The 15526-nt window shown below is 37.3% G+C and overlaps 1 protein-coding gene across 12 annotated transcripts in view; it reads right to left on the minus strand.

Moving 5' to 3' along the window:
• The window catches only part of ARMC9 (armadillo repeat containing 9), a 73971-nt gene that overhangs the window by 36095 nt on the left and 22350 nt on the right, over positions 1 to 15526 (minus strand). For 7 of the 12 annotated variants that reach the window (XM_061348776.1, XM_061348775.1, XM_061348774.1 and 4 more), the window contains exons 10-15: positions 12471 to 12506; positions 5178 to 5212; positions 3889 to 4000; positions 2886 to 2978; positions 1527 to 1617; positions 568 to 691 (exon numbers count right to left, since the gene is read on the minus strand). In XM_061348776.1, coding sequence (XP_061204760.1) covers positions 568 to 691; positions 1527 to 1617; positions 2886 to 2978; positions 3889 to 4000; positions 5178 to 5212; positions 12471 to 12506 — 491 coding nt within the window. The remainder of the gene's footprint in view (positions 1 to 567; positions 692 to 1526; positions 1618 to 2885; positions 2979 to 3888; positions 4001 to 5177; positions 5213 to 12470; positions 12507 to 15526) is intronic. The other 5 variants (XM_061348781.1, XM_061348779.1, XM_061348780.1 and 2 more) reach the window with 2 other exon arrangements.

Below are 15526 nucleotides of genomic sequence, written 5' to 3' on the forward strand. Positions count from 1 at the left end.
CTCCTAAGTATTGTGAAAATAGAGTTCCTAGATCGTATTTATTTGATAAATGACAGCAACATCATGCCCTTGCCTGCTTTTGCGTGACATTTATGATGGGCATTTAAGTCAGGCTTCTAATGCAAAAATAAGAAAAAAGACAGCCCATGCATAGACATCTCCAGGAAAGAGGATCAACAGGATGAAGATTAAATCCCTGAAAAATGTTTGCAGAAAGAATAATGAAAACCTTATGCTTTGGAATGTAACACAACCCTTTTTTTTCTATGTAGAATCGTCACAACATTCTACATTAAGATTCTCACTCCGTTCAGTTAAGGAATACATATAAAGCGCACAAGCTTATGGCAGGAGATGTACATTTATTTGATTCTTGACAGGAGGTCAAGGTTAATTCAGTCAGCAAAATTATGTTCTCCCTACTAAGTGACTCTGCTTTCAACAGTCACCAGAGGTTCTGATGATTGTTAAAAGAAAATCAAGTGCTCTTCTTTCCTCCCTGAACAGAGCCTAGCTAGCCTGTATTTCCTCTCCAGCTGTCACCACTCTGTGCTGCACTTTCATCACCTGAGGCTGAATTTCTGCAGAGCCCCAAGAACATTCTCCCGTGTAAGGGAGTCCTTGTCTTCAGCTTTCAGTCTCTCCTCCAGCATTTGCAGCAACGTTGGGTTCTGAGAAAGATAGACACGACCTGGTGCAAAAAGTGATGAAAGAAGAGACGCTATCAGCTTATGACAGAAAAGTTCCTTCTCCTTGGAAAAGTAAGCATATTGACCTCAGTTTCTTCTTGACAAACCAGAGTCTTGTGCCAAGACCCAAACAAACCTTCACAAAGGAGTTGTCTAGCAGAGCAGTTGCATTTACTCGAGATACCTGGGGCATCAGAAGCTCATGCTGAATCCACTGCTCTTCTTTCAGTGCATGCTTTCCATTATATCACAGTTTTGTACACTCTTTCAAAACAACAGATATGTCCAAATTGTTCAGGAAACTAGGTGCCCTCCTGGTATTGACTGAAATGGCATTTCAGTTTCCTAGCAATAGTTAGCTCCTTAAGTAGCATCAAATCTCCGGCTAATTTGCGTCAGGCAGATATGAAGCTGCATACAGTTAGCAGTGATGCACAAAGTTTATTCAGGTGAGGACCAGGAAGATGAGAGAACAGCTGCGCTAGCTACTGGTACACAGCCTGGTAGCAGCTCTGCCTACAGGACCTTTAATTAATGGGGAATTATCTTTTTTTTTTTTCTTTAACTCTCATGAAGAGACTGAGGACTGTATCAAAAGCAGCCCCTGGGTAAGCTCCCACATAGACCATAAATCATCGAAAGAAGTCAGAAATGCTGAACATACAGTGTCAAAATTAAAACTTTCCAGATACTGAAAAACAGCATGTAACAAAAGACAGTGAATCCCTAGAAAAATGGTGCAAATAAGGCTCTAAATTTCCACATGTGGTGACACACACTTGTGAAGTACCTATAAGCCAGCATTACATTATATGATTTTTTAAAGGAAATTTTTACCTTCTGACAGCGAAGCAAAAGCATTGATGAGCCTTGCCATGTACTGCCTGACTACCACACTTGCAGAATGTAATAATTTGAGGACACTTCCCTGAAAAACGAAACAAGCATTAATAAAAAAAATCACCAAAGGAGGATAAAACCCAAACAAGTCTTCTATGTTTTAAAAGCTTTGTTAAATTTTCACAACAATCTTTGTATACATATTGATATCTTAAGTACTCTCAATATGATTTAAAATTTCCCAGTTACCTTTTTTATTGATAGAGGCTGAGGGAAAGATGCAAAATGAAGAAATAAGAAAATTATAGCTCCTCAGCTCAATCTGGTTAAAACACCATTGAGGTGTAGGGAGGGAATTAAAATGAACCAACACTGTTATCAGTTAAATCTGATATCTAAAATGAGTATTTAGTCAGTGATGAGAAAAATCAACAAACTCCTAATTTTACTGATGAATGTAAATCCAGTAATGTTACCTGAATGCTTTTGTTTGACTACTAAGACTGTGGGAAAGCAGCTCAGTAACTTATCAAGAATCCCACATTGCAAGCTATTTATAATCTGTTTTACTTCAGGCATTACTTATACATAACTCCCCTCTTATAGAAATTCACAGGGAGAAAACCAGATCATTCATTAAATAATCCTTTAAGTAATAGTATAAGTGACTGTTGCAATGACAATGGAGGCTACAACGTAACAAGCAGGCCCACTGCTTCCAACAACTGAAGAATTCAACCATGCACAAAATTCACTATTACAAGAGGAAAAAAAGTCACGCTTTTGTTAGCAATAGCATTGGTTTATCAGTGACTGAAACAACCTTTCAGAATCAACAGGCCAGCAATTCCCCTTTCTAAAGAAAGGTAACAATCTATTCTAAATTCATGGAAATACTGCTGAACATGTAATTACAAGTGCATAATCAGATATTCTATAGAGGTATTGAGACTGAAGTCCTAATTTAGTTCTTATCCTAGATCAGTGAAATGGATTGAGTGTATTATCTAACAATACATCATCACTCAAAAAGAGACATAGCATCTGATAAGCAAGAGCTAACTCCTAAATAAGGACCTGGGTAGGCATTTGCTCAACCCACAGACTTTAAGCAGCAGGAGAGGTAACAAACTTCTGCTCATCTACAAGAACTGTATCTACATTGAGAGCTCTTGTAACGCAAAGCTTTGTCCATGAACATTTAAAGGCTGAGATGCTGAAGTTAAATGTATCACATTTTGGCACTTCTTTTAATCCCCTTACCCCTTCCAGAGGGTGAGAAAATTTTCTGTTCAGTTTATAGAAACAAATGAGCAGTATCACACAGGAGTTGGAAGAAAACCCCTTCCAGCTGACCTGACAATTGCTGTGGCAATCTAGGAGGTCGTTACTGATGTAGGCTTGCAAGACAGTGTCCCTCTGTTCTCCAGGATATGATTTTGTCAAGCGCTAAAATAAATAACATAAATAAGCCAGTCAAATAAATGGTAACAGGAATGATGAACACTGACGACTTTAAATGTGATGATACCCCATACCTGAGAAACCTCTTCTCATGGGGAGAAGGAATTCAACCTCAATGATCTAAGAGACAAAGAAATGAACTGACCTGACCTCAGCTAAGTGATCCATTAAAAAACGGTTATGTGGGAGCTGTCACCACTGCGACAGGAAAGATACAGCATTACTTCCCATAAAGTTAAAAAGCCCCTCTAGAGCTACAGATGTGGTGACTTTCTAAAACACATGAGACAGAGTACTGGGGAAGAAGAATCATTGCTCTAGACCCAATGGATGTTTCTTTAGTGAAAATGAACACTGAAGCTTGATCACAATTCCTCTATTGCAGTCTTTCATGTCTGTCATTTTGAACCCATGAGCTTCCTTTTCAGCAGGAAAATGTAACTTCCTGTTGTCACCTTTTTTTTTAATGCAACATCATTACATGACCTGAGTCAACCAAAAGGCAGGATCTTGTAGAATATCTTGATTATAAAGGAAAACTGGTGATTAGAGTCAAGTATTTCTTAGATATAGCAGTATTTACATAAACCTAAACCAGGGCAATACATGTTAAAAAGTAGCTGCCTAAACCAACAAAAAATTCTTTGAAAACACATCAGAAATTACTTTCACTGAAGATCCCAGAAATTCCTATCTGGCTTTCCTTGGAGGAGGACAACACAGTTACAAATAGATACCTACTGCCTGGGTTTTCTTCATCATCTCAAGAACCTTAGCAAGCTTCACTGACAAAGAGACAAATTGCCTATGATGACAATCATCTTGCTTGCAAAACAGAATTCTGGATTCCTACAGAAGGGACCTATTTCTTTTCTACAGAAGCCTTCTCCCTTACCCAGCGCAGAGCCTGCAGTAAGAAGGCCTTGAGACGATCATTCCCTGTAATCAAATCTTTCTTCACCTTCTCATAATCCAAAGAGGGCAACAAAGGCACATCCTGCATCTTCCTACAATGAAACAGGGAAAGACATTCATCAAAACTCTCTCTCCTTATTCAGTACAGCTGATGTTACTGAGGTGAGAAGAGCCAAAACAGGAAGTCTGCTTCAGGAAAAGAGCTTCCACATTTTTACACCTTTGTTACTTTTATTACCATTACCACTTTGGAACAACAGACTTTTTTTAAACTTGGACTTACTTTTTCACCATGCATGCAGCTTATTTACTGTCATAACTTGCAGACACTAAATGCTGACAATGGATGATGTGAGCTTTTTTGCAGCACAAAACAGTACAATAACATTTTTTTTCCTCTCTCTGCAGACCACAAAGGCATGAGGGCAGTTGGCAATGGCTGTTAGCATAGTTATAAACAGACACAGTAACAAGCTGCAGCTACAACTTCACCTCTAAACCCTCAAGCACACAAAAATCTCTTCTCCAAGGCAAAGGAGGGGGCCGAATAGATTTTTACAGGTTGAACTATGCTGGCTTAACATAAGACTTAACACAGGACCAATTTCCATTCATCAGTGCTATCTTGCTATTTTGAATTTTCACACTGTAACAGAAGTTTCCCTAAACAAAACTGCTTCCAGTTGATGCTTTAATTTTAGTATTTATATACCACTAAGAATTTTTTACTCCTAGCTTCTAAAACCAATTTTTGTGTTATATGTGTAAATGTCCCTTTAACTATCTTGTAAACAATAAAAGGAGCAAAACAGCATATAAAAAATTTAATAAAACCTTTAGCTCAGATATACCATCTCTATTCAATCTTATAAGTCAAAATGTATTAAGTTACAAAAAAAATTAAACTTGAAGTAATCCAAAATGCACATTAACAATTCCCCCTTTTCCTGGATTTGTGGATTTGCAAACCAATTACACCAACAGGACTGTAATGTGTAGAAACAGTAAAGAAAACACAGCAACCAACTCACAGGTGTGGAGTGGCAGATTTGCTGGATTAGCAACATCCTTCTGAAATTAGAATGTTACTGAACCTGCTCTACAGAAGAATACATGCCACATATTTGCATTTACTGTTCACTGAGAGCAGAGGAAGAACACGGAGGGTGAGTGGTTCCCATTTGCAGACAACTGGCAGTACACTTCAGTTTACAAACTACTCCTCCTCTTCTCTATAGATATAAATGAAGCTCAGCAATAAATACTTACATAGGGGCTATAGATGCTCTTAACATAGTGGAAGCCTGGATCAGAAAAAGGAAGAAAAAGGAAATAGTAACAGATTAGTCCAAATTTCACACCAGCAGTGTTACTAATGAATGTCATGCAGAGAATTCTTTACTGAGATTCTGCAGTTCTTTTTCAATAAAACTTATGCTGCAAAACAGAAACACACCTAAAGAAAGAGAGGACTTCAGGGTTTATCTTTCTCTTACAGTGTTTCACAGGTAAATGCCTCTCTTGTTATGATCTGGCTATGTTATCTTCACTGTCACACTCTAAAAATTACCTACACTTGAAAGATTTAAAAAAAAAGAAAAAAAAGGAAAAGGAAAAAAGTGAGTAGGAACTACCACCTGAAGCCCACTGAGTAAACTGAGGAAGGTGAAGCACTTGTTAAACATATGTATTGACTTAAAAAATGTTCATACCTTAAAGTTTCAGTAATTTCACTGGAGATCTATCACTGCATCCAAATTTGCTATAATTCTTTGTTTCAACACTAATGTTATCAGAGTACCTGGTACTACTAACATATACCCCATATATAACTATTAATATGTAGAGAAAATATTATATATTTTAGTATGGATAAAACCAATATGGAACAGCATACTATTTCTCAGTGGTTCTGCCTAGGATAAGTTCAGTGTAAGCCTGGGTTATTTCCTTTCCGATGCAGTGTGACACAGAGCATATACAGGTATCACTGCTGAATAAACCAAAATTTAAGAATATCACACCATATAAAAGTTATCTGATTCAGTAACATTCTTTTTCTAGAGCTAATTGTAGGTGAGCCAAGAAGCAGCAATACTGGCACAAGAGTGCTTCATATCATGCATTCTGATGTCAACTACATATCATATTTGCAAAATATTGTGTCATCTCTTTGTGTTGATGTTCCTACTCACTTTCTAAAAAATCTCTCATTACCACTTATGCCTTTAAAACTGGTCTTCTCTTCTAACGTAGCCTCTTTCAGTGGGAGCTATATAATCCATGTCTATTGTCAGATTTAAAACTGAGGGATTTAGGATACAAAAAGCATGAAATACCATAGAGAATATTGAATTGCACCAGCTGACATATTCTTGAACACACTACCTCATGGGTATCCTTTGTAATACAAGGAACTGCTCTCTTAAATGTGAAACAAGCTTATATGCACATTGGAAAGCATGTTTAAGTCAATAAATTACTTGCACACAACAGACAACAGGACATACACATCAAAATCAACCTGTCTTGACAGCAGTTCTCAAATCATAGTTTATTTTACATAATAGAAATGTCTTTCAAAGTATCATACCTAAACTGCTTTCCCCTTATTTACTTGTACTAATTCTCCTTAGCCTTTTTGATGAATATAAAAAGTTAACTTCTGTTTAAACAAACTGCTTTCCCAGGCAAAACCTTTCATCTTGTGCTGGAGTGCTCAATGAAATCACAAATAATTTTCATTGCCTTCCTCAGCACCCTTCTTCATTAAAGGAAATGGGAAGAAAGTGGCTACAGTCCATTAACACAAAAGAGAGAGCTCTTGTAGATGAGAAAGTGAGACAAAGAACAGTACTGAGAAAACAAATAGGCAGGTCACTAAGAGTAAACAGATGCATATAAAAGCTCTCTGTTTCTCAACAAAGTCATTTTTACCCATCACTTCTTTGCTACCTTAAAAAGAAAAACATGCTCCAACTAAAATGAACTAAAAGATATATATCTGGCAGATATTTAGTAGATATATAATCGGTACGTGCATCACCCTTGCACACAAATAAAACTTTTTGGCAAGTGTAAGAGTTTGCAAGATGTTACAAATTTCAAACTACAGAAACTTCAATTAGGAAATATTTTTCTAAATTCAGGTTAAAAAAAATAATAAAAAAAATCAGATCAAGCAGGACAAAGTCCCATTAATTCCCAAATTACTTTGTCACCTGGCAGATGGAGCCCAGCAAACCATTTAATATGGTTTGGCTCTGTGGTCTACCTGCACCAAAAAGGCACCACAGTGAGGCAGACCCTACACCAAAGCTCTGAGGGCAGGACCACCAAGAGAAAGTGCCTTCTTGTCCAGCATTTTTTCCTGATTGGACCCAAGTTTATCAGACTAGAACCTGCACAGGGAGACGGAAGCACTCTCAGGCTTTCGGTGTTTCTGGGAAAACAACAAGGAAACACCTCGTATTACGTCAATGAGGCAAAACAGCAATGGGATCATTTTTTCAGCGTTAGTTTATCTTTCACTGCACTTTCATTTCTGAATCTGGTTGACTATGGGCAGCACCACTGATAAGCAGAAAGAATGCAACCACATTACAGGCAGAGATTTCATTTCTTCATTTTTATGACTGCAATTAGTCATTAGTAGCTAATCTGTATCCGTCTAGTATGGAATACTGAGTGAGACATCAGTTTGGGCCTCAGGAGATTTGCTTCTAGGCCTGATCCAGCTACCGACTGCAGATAGAATTGAAACATGCCATTTCGCATCCCTGGGACTCAACTTTTCTCATCTGGAAAGCAAACAGAGGCAGAAATCTCTTGCATAAGCTGGGATTCGAGGTCTACCAATGAATGGCAGTATGAAAAAGCTAAAAATTATTATTTTGCAATTAAATAATCAAATGCTTATGGCACAACCACCGCACACAGAAAACCAACATACTTAACATTTGATCACAGCGGTATGATTCAGCAAAACAAGTTAACAGTAGCTGATAGAGTATAGTAACAACTCTGGTTCAAATATCTTCCTGTTTTGGAATTTATCTAGACCTCTATTTTAAGAATTTAATGAGAATAAGAGTTGCAGCAAAATATTGCTAGAGAATTGTATCTCTGAACATTTTTTTGGCGGTTACACAATCCAGAAGATCTCCTGTGTCTTGTAGGGATACAATTTCAGGGTCTGCACTACTTTGGGTCAGACATATGAGGCACCCTGTGAAGCATACAGCCATGCAGCATGCTGAGGGACAGCATTACACCCCTCCATCTACTGCTAAATGGGTCTGAGAAGACTTTCAGTCAGTTTAATTTTCAAACAAGTGATCAAAGTGCAGTGCCACCAAGTATTGATCATTCAATTCAACACCCAGGCTACCTCTCGCGATAAACTCTCAACTTTTCATCTTTTTATTCTTGCTTTTAAAGAAGGAGGACATGTGGCACTCCAGACCGTCCAGAGTCCTGCTACCCATGCCAGCCTTTCTCCTCCTCATACCATGGCCTTTTCAGCTCTTGCTCCTAGACTACTGCCAGTCTGGCTGGCACCACCTCTGCATCCCTTCCTTTGCTGCTTTTACCACCTCCTGCAGCAGCATCAAGGAGTGCCTGTTCCAGCTCAGAGCTCAAGCCAATACCCCCGAAAGGCTGTATCAGTTAGTACTGAGCCCCATGCATCGTTTTTAATGCTGGCAGATTGGACAGTTGGAAGCAGCAGTCTCAGCAATAGGAAGCACTGTGTTATGGAAGTGAGTGGAAATTAAACCTGGGTAATACAACCCATATTCTGCTGAAAAGTTCATTGCTTCCTTCACATGAACATTTCTAATTAGAACACCAAAATACAGACCTAACCGAACATTTCATTTTATCTTGGTTTGATACTCTTATTCCTTAAGCAGGGTGCTCTTCTCCACCTCACAAAGTGCCTTGCCCCACACAAGCACGAAAGAGTAAATGCGCATTATGGATTCTACTAGCTGGCAGCCCACCAAAGCAAATACACTGGCCTTAACACCTCCTTTGACATTTCACTAGGTAGTATCTGTTTGTTTGTTTCTGTTTCTCCTCTTTGCTATGGAGCTGAGCTGTTCCAATCTCGGGATAATTACAGAGTTAAATATCCTTATGGAACCTAACTCCCAAAAGCTGTGTTAAGCTCTAGTTCTTGACTTGCGCATTAGCTTTAACAAAAGGAAAACCACGCCTCAAATATAGCTGGGTTCCACAAATCAGCTCTTGGGCTTACTTACATCAGCACACCTCATTAAAGATATATAATCAAGCCAGTGGAAAAACATCATTGTCTTCACCACTATCTTTGTATACAGAAGATTCAAAGCAAAACTTCCACACCCACTACTTCTGGTGGGACTGCCAGCTGAACCAATATTCACCCCTCTCGCACATTTCTACCACAGAAGGCAAAAGCAAGAGATTCTCAGGAACAAAAACCTGTCAAATTAGTAACAAAACTCTTACAGTTCTTCACAAAACTTTAGCCATATGCTTTTATAAATGGACTTCTATGTTGCAGATACACGTAAAAAGATGAAGCCTTTGAAATTATTTTCAGGAACAAAGGGATACGTTTAACTGATGAAAAGGTTAATATTGAAGGCTGGAAGTGGTCAGAACAGAGCTCATTTGGGCCTTCTGGGGTTTTTTTGACCATCATAGACCTGTTGTCTGTCCTGATGCTCATTCTCAAATCTAAGTGCTTAACTCTGGTAACTTCTTGTTCCTGTGGCAATAATGCAAAACTCCATGTATACTGTGCTTTTGGGAAAGTATTTGGATGCTGGAAATTTGGGACTTAAACAGCTGCAATCAAACAATTGGATAAGAGAAAGTAAAACTATCAGCACTATGCATTCATAGCCCCCAAAACTCTCCCTAGAAAGCAAACTCTTCATATTCTCATAAGGTAACATTACAATCTTCATCTTCAGGTGATGAATCCAAGCCCACAGACTGAAGGCAGTCACAGGCACTGCTGATAAGCAACTTCCTTATTGCACATCAATCACATCAACTACCAGACAATGCCTCAATCAGCCAAGTTTACACAGCTCCTCTTTACTACCGGATTTCTTAGACTACAAAGAATTTATTTCCTCAGCATTTTCTCCCAAGGCTTTTCCCTGATCTTACCTTTCCTGGAACACACTAAATATTAACTCAACCTTTTGAGTAACAGGATTCCTTAAATTGCCAGCAAATGAACAAGTGTGAAAAACATGGGGTGTACATGACTCATCTGCAATAGCTGACTCCCAGAATTCACAGACTTAATCTTGAACAAAATACTTTTCATGCAAAGCCCATGTTCAGACAGAATCATCTGTCGTAATTGTAACACATGCAGAAATTAGGTACATTAAGGAAAGGAAGACAGACAAACACAAGAAAACAACAGCCCAAGCATAGCTCATTGTGGTAGGATCATGGGATATGACTTATGTTTGTGTTGGTTCTTGCCAAAGCCAAACCAGGTGCCATATTAAGTCCAGTAACTCTGTCATGATGCAGATTAGCCACAGATGGCAGCCCTTCATTTTTGAATGAAACAAGACATGAATACGAACAATGTGGAATAAAACAAAAAAGTTCAAAGGGAATAAAAATAAAAACAATATTTATAAAAGAAAACAGATGCATCTCATATGCAAGCTAAAACCACAACTGATTTTATCAAATACTGTAGCCCAGTATGCAAACCAACTCCACTTTGCTATTTAATGTATATATTCATAATATGCTGAATAAAGCTGAAAGCCAGATTCTGTCCTCAGTTACCAGTCTGAAAACGTGCTATAAAAATCCAGTGTAAATTCAATGCAGATTCAGAACTAATAATCAAAGATACATGATGAATATGTGAAGAGTAAAATCAGGGTTTGAGCAAATTTGTACATATCATTAGAATTCAAATTTCTGCTGAGCTCATTTGTTATATCTAACGACAACAAGGCTGCTATATGTGGATTAGACTCTGAGCTTGTGTAAGGTGGCAGGTCTACGCAAACTTCTAAGATCTGCAAATGTTTTTAAGTTTTTTTACCTACACTTCGGATATGTGGTTATGAAAACTTCCCACTTGCCATCTAAGACGGATTTATATACAGATTTCTGTACATAGAGTTACCATAATACCATGTGATCATGTAATGACAAGAAAAAATGTCAGAAAAAAGTATTAAGTACCACATGTAAACAGTGAAGGGTGGCTGAAGGCTATCTCTATTCAAGAAATACCTCAGAATTAGAGTCAGCTAGCTTTACAGAAACTTTATAAACTCTGTGCTTTAAGTTACTACATTTTACATCATATAAAGTTACATTTAACTAAGGCTACCTGTATAAGTAAAAAAATTGTCTTAAGCAAAGACAATTTAATAAATAATTTTCATCTGTAATAAACTTTTCTGTATCTCAAACCAGACCATTATGAGAGGGAACAAAATGCTAAATGTCAAGCAAAAGGTGTCTGTTATGAACATTCACATCACCAAATGGAATGGATTGATTAATACAGGTGATATTTTAAACATAGGTGAATGGGGCTAGTGTTCCCTACATAAAGATAAAAAGAAATAGCCCATTGCATTAAATAATTCTAGGAAAATTTCTCGCAACAAATGTTGTTTTAAGCAGGAAGTTGTGTGCCCACAGGGATCACTTAATTCAAGGTGACATCTTTAAAAAAGAGTAGTTGTTCTTGAAAGATTAAATCTTGTTTTAACCAAAGAAAGATAAAAAATATAAATATAGATTATTTTGAGTAGAATACTCACTGACATTTTTCAGAATTGGTGTCAATCACCTTTATGAATTGACTACATACTGAATTACTTAGAAGTAGACTCATTTCCTCTCTTTGCAAAGAATGCACTGACTATGGACAAAATTAGATACTTATGGTGTACTTGTTGCCAAACTTCCATCTGGGTTACAGAAGTCATAGGCCATACACAGAATCCCATTTTGCTTGTCCAGTTTTCAATGGAAGAAGATAGATTTTAATTCTATAAAAAGATTTCACAATCTTTACTCCAGAAGTTTTACTTTAGAAATTAAAAATGCAAACACGCAAAACATGACATCTCTGAAGAGCACAACTCAATTTGCTCTACTATGTTAAGCGATAATGTTTATTTACTTTGTCAAAGGTGGTGTGGGATCAGCTAGACTTGGGCATATTTCAGGGACAGTGTATGCTATAGACCCTGATGTTCAGATGGAAAAAACAATTGCTTGCTGCATGGTATAAGCAGTAGTATTTAATGTAGAAGTTGTAGACAAAGCTACTCTTTTGTTGACATGCTGTGTTAAGTGTATTATGAAGCTGTAAGGTTACTCAGAACTTCTATTCTGCTCATGCAGAAATTCCAAGCCTTCCACATTTTTTGGTTCTTCATCACCCATACAATTAATATCATGACAAGTTAAAATGCACAGAAAATTGTTACACATTGTGAAATGAAGAGAAATATAGACTGTGACAGACTAAGCAGGCATGTGAAAGGATATAAAGATATAGACACTTACATATCCGTCATCACAAGGGCTCATAGAGTAATATCCCTTTATGGGCAAACAGGCACACATTAAAATAAAGAAGATTAAAAAAAAATAAGTTAACAGAAATTAATCACAAAGAAATACACAGTTCTTAAAAAATAATCTAACAACTGAAAATTAGCTAAAAATTAACAAACTATTAGCTTTGAAAAGTATAAGCATCATTTCCCAACCCACATAACTGTATGTTTTCAGACTGAAATCAGTGTCTCTCTCATGATACATTTACATTATAAGTTCTCCTTTCAACACCCCACAAACATACCTAGTCTGCACAATATTCCGTTATAACTGTCAGCTAGAATACCTACATACAAGGCACTGACACGTTTATGTGAATATATGACTTCTATTGTTCACTACACTGACACAGCTAAGAGAGATACCAACAAACAGATCAATCAGAAGACCTCAGCCTCTGAGCACGCAGCTGCAAGTGTTCTCCGTAATTGTGTTGACTGGGAGTTTCTCACCAGTACATAAGGAAAGCTGAGACAATTTAAAGTGATTCAGCAATGTTAACAATTCCTCGTCCTGAAAGGCTCCAAGGATAAGAGAAAAGAGCCTGAAAGGCTCCAAAAAAGTCTCTGGAAGGAAACCTAAGATTTAGCTACTAAAATAAAAATTGCGGTAATTCATGATTTGAGGAGTTTAGTACAAATATGCTATGTTCTCTTTAATCAGACTAAAATATTTAACTTAGAAAGCTTTGTATCTAAATAAAAATGCACAGTTCAACACAATGAAATAAGACCGATTTTAATTATTCTGCTTTTAATATCTTTGTGCAAACCTGCTAATACTTACTTTAGAGGCATATAAACACATAAACACTGTGAAGAGCAGGTTTCTCTTTAACAGACATATACAGCTTTATACAGAAGGTATAAGAAACTTGCCACTCCTTACTGTGAGGAGAAAATAAAGTTCTTTCTATTTTTTAACCTGTTTTCAAAATCTGATATTATTCTTTCTATTACAATCACATTCAGAATTCCCTGATGTTAATGAGTATTTTAACTTTCACGGCACTATACACGCACATAGACAGTTGTTGTCAAAGTCATTTTAAGATTAAAAAGAACAACATCGATAGAGACCAATAAGTGAGCAAAATAAACCAGTATCAGGACGAGAGGTCATTTCAACACATGCATGACCTGAGCCACTGAAAATGTACATAGGCATCAAGACAAAAATGACATTAAAGGAAAATTTTAACATTATAAGAAACCAGATGGAACACATGACCTGCAAGGTCCCTTCTAACCTGGGCTGTTCTATGATTTGAGGACAGTAAGAGGAAATGTTTGTGGAAACCACTACTGATGGCAACACTTTACCTTTGGGGATAAGGAATTTATGCAACTTGTGCAAAAGACATCATATATCATAGCAGCAGAAAAAAAAAGTACTTCTCTTTGTTTACATAGACAAGTAATTTGTTTCTTCCCATGGGCAGGGATGGAGAAGACTGATACATTTCATCCTAGGAAATGTTTGCTTAGGGTAGATGCTGTTTGCTGTATATTAATTTTAAATGAAAGAGCACACATCCAGATGACACTCAGTGTGGATTCACTCTGAATGGTTCAGAGAGATTAAAAAAAAGCCAAACAAAATAACTTGTTACCCTTCCTCCTGGGTTTCATGTGGCCTCCTGGTGTAGAAAACACTTTCACAAGTGAAAAACAGAATATTTGCCAACTATTACAGTTCGATGGCATGTTCACATCTGCACTGAAAAGCAAGTTTGAGGAAAAAAAGCACAGAGCACAAGAGAAAAAAAAAACAAGAAAAGAGACCATGCCAGCCTTTCCAGTTACCCCAGAACATTTAAAAGATTTTTAAAATTCCTCCTTGTTCACAGTTTGCAAATGACAGCTTCACTTTATAGAAGAGATTCTGTCCAGTGACAGAACTGAAGGGGAAGAAAAAAAAGAAAAAAGATTGCACTTAAAAGCTTGAGGAATTGTGTCAAAAAAAAGACCTAAAACTTGCAAGGGACATTAATGCACTTAATCGTGGCTACAGGTAAATATAATCAGACTGAATAGTAGTAACAACACAATGGGCAATTATTCAATTACACAGGAACAATATACGCAAAATACAGTACAGCTTTCTAGTCAGAGAAAGATTCTCCAGTGGTTAACACACATCTTGGTGATCGTCAGAAACTGCACATCTGAAGAAGCAGTTCCTGGTTTCCCTTTAATCCAAAGTTTAGAGACTCTTCCTACATTATTCCTAATGCAAAGAAATTCCAGGAAGGTGTATATCTTATGCAAGTTAGAAAATCTATTTGTGGGTTTTCTACTTGAGCCTATGCTACTTTTGATGGGGAGTGAATGTACAACACTTCAGTGATAAAAATCCAGAATCCTCTTGGCTTCACAATGTGTATTAAACACAAAATTGCAGTCATAAAAAAAAAGACAACCCGTGCTTGTTACCCACCAGACAAATCACTGTTAGAAATAAAGACAACATACACACAGAAACAAACCAAACCCCCTAAGTTACCTCAAGAATATTAAAGATATAGAGGACTATGACAGATCACTGTATATAAAACTATTCTTTTCAAATTTACCATTACCCACATCAGTCCCCTGTCTAAATGAACATTAGAAAGTCAGGAATCAGATTAAATCCTCAAATGAATGTTTCCTCAGCTTTTCAGAGCTGGTATTCTCACCTCTTATTCTTGGACCCAGACCTTTTGCTCTAACAGTTCTCTCAGGTTTCTCATCTCCCAGTTTAGGACCACACATGTCAAATTAAAAGATGGAAGATGGCAATAACATTCAACAGGAGATAGGAAAAAAGCCTTATGGTAAAACATGTCTTTAGAGAAGCCTTGGAAACATCTCCCAACTGTAACACAGTAGTGTAGCCTCTCTCCCACTAAATGCAGCAGATGTGTCCTGTTAATGGATTGTAAATCAAGCTCACAAGCTGACCCAGGAGGTCAGAGAGATGGCAAGAGGCATGAAGTTGCTCTGCAAAAGGAGGAGATC

The sequence above is a fragment of the Neopsephotus bourkii genome, unplaced genomic scaffold (assembly GCF_033783945.1).
Source record: "Neopsephotus bourkii isolate Nb327-2 ecotype Australia unplaced genomic scaffold, CSIRO-AGI_Nbou_v1 NB_369, whole genome shotgun sequence".
Classification (NCBI taxonomy): Eukaryota; Metazoa; Chordata; class Aves; order Psittaciformes; family Psittacidae; genus Neopsephotus; species Neopsephotus bourkii.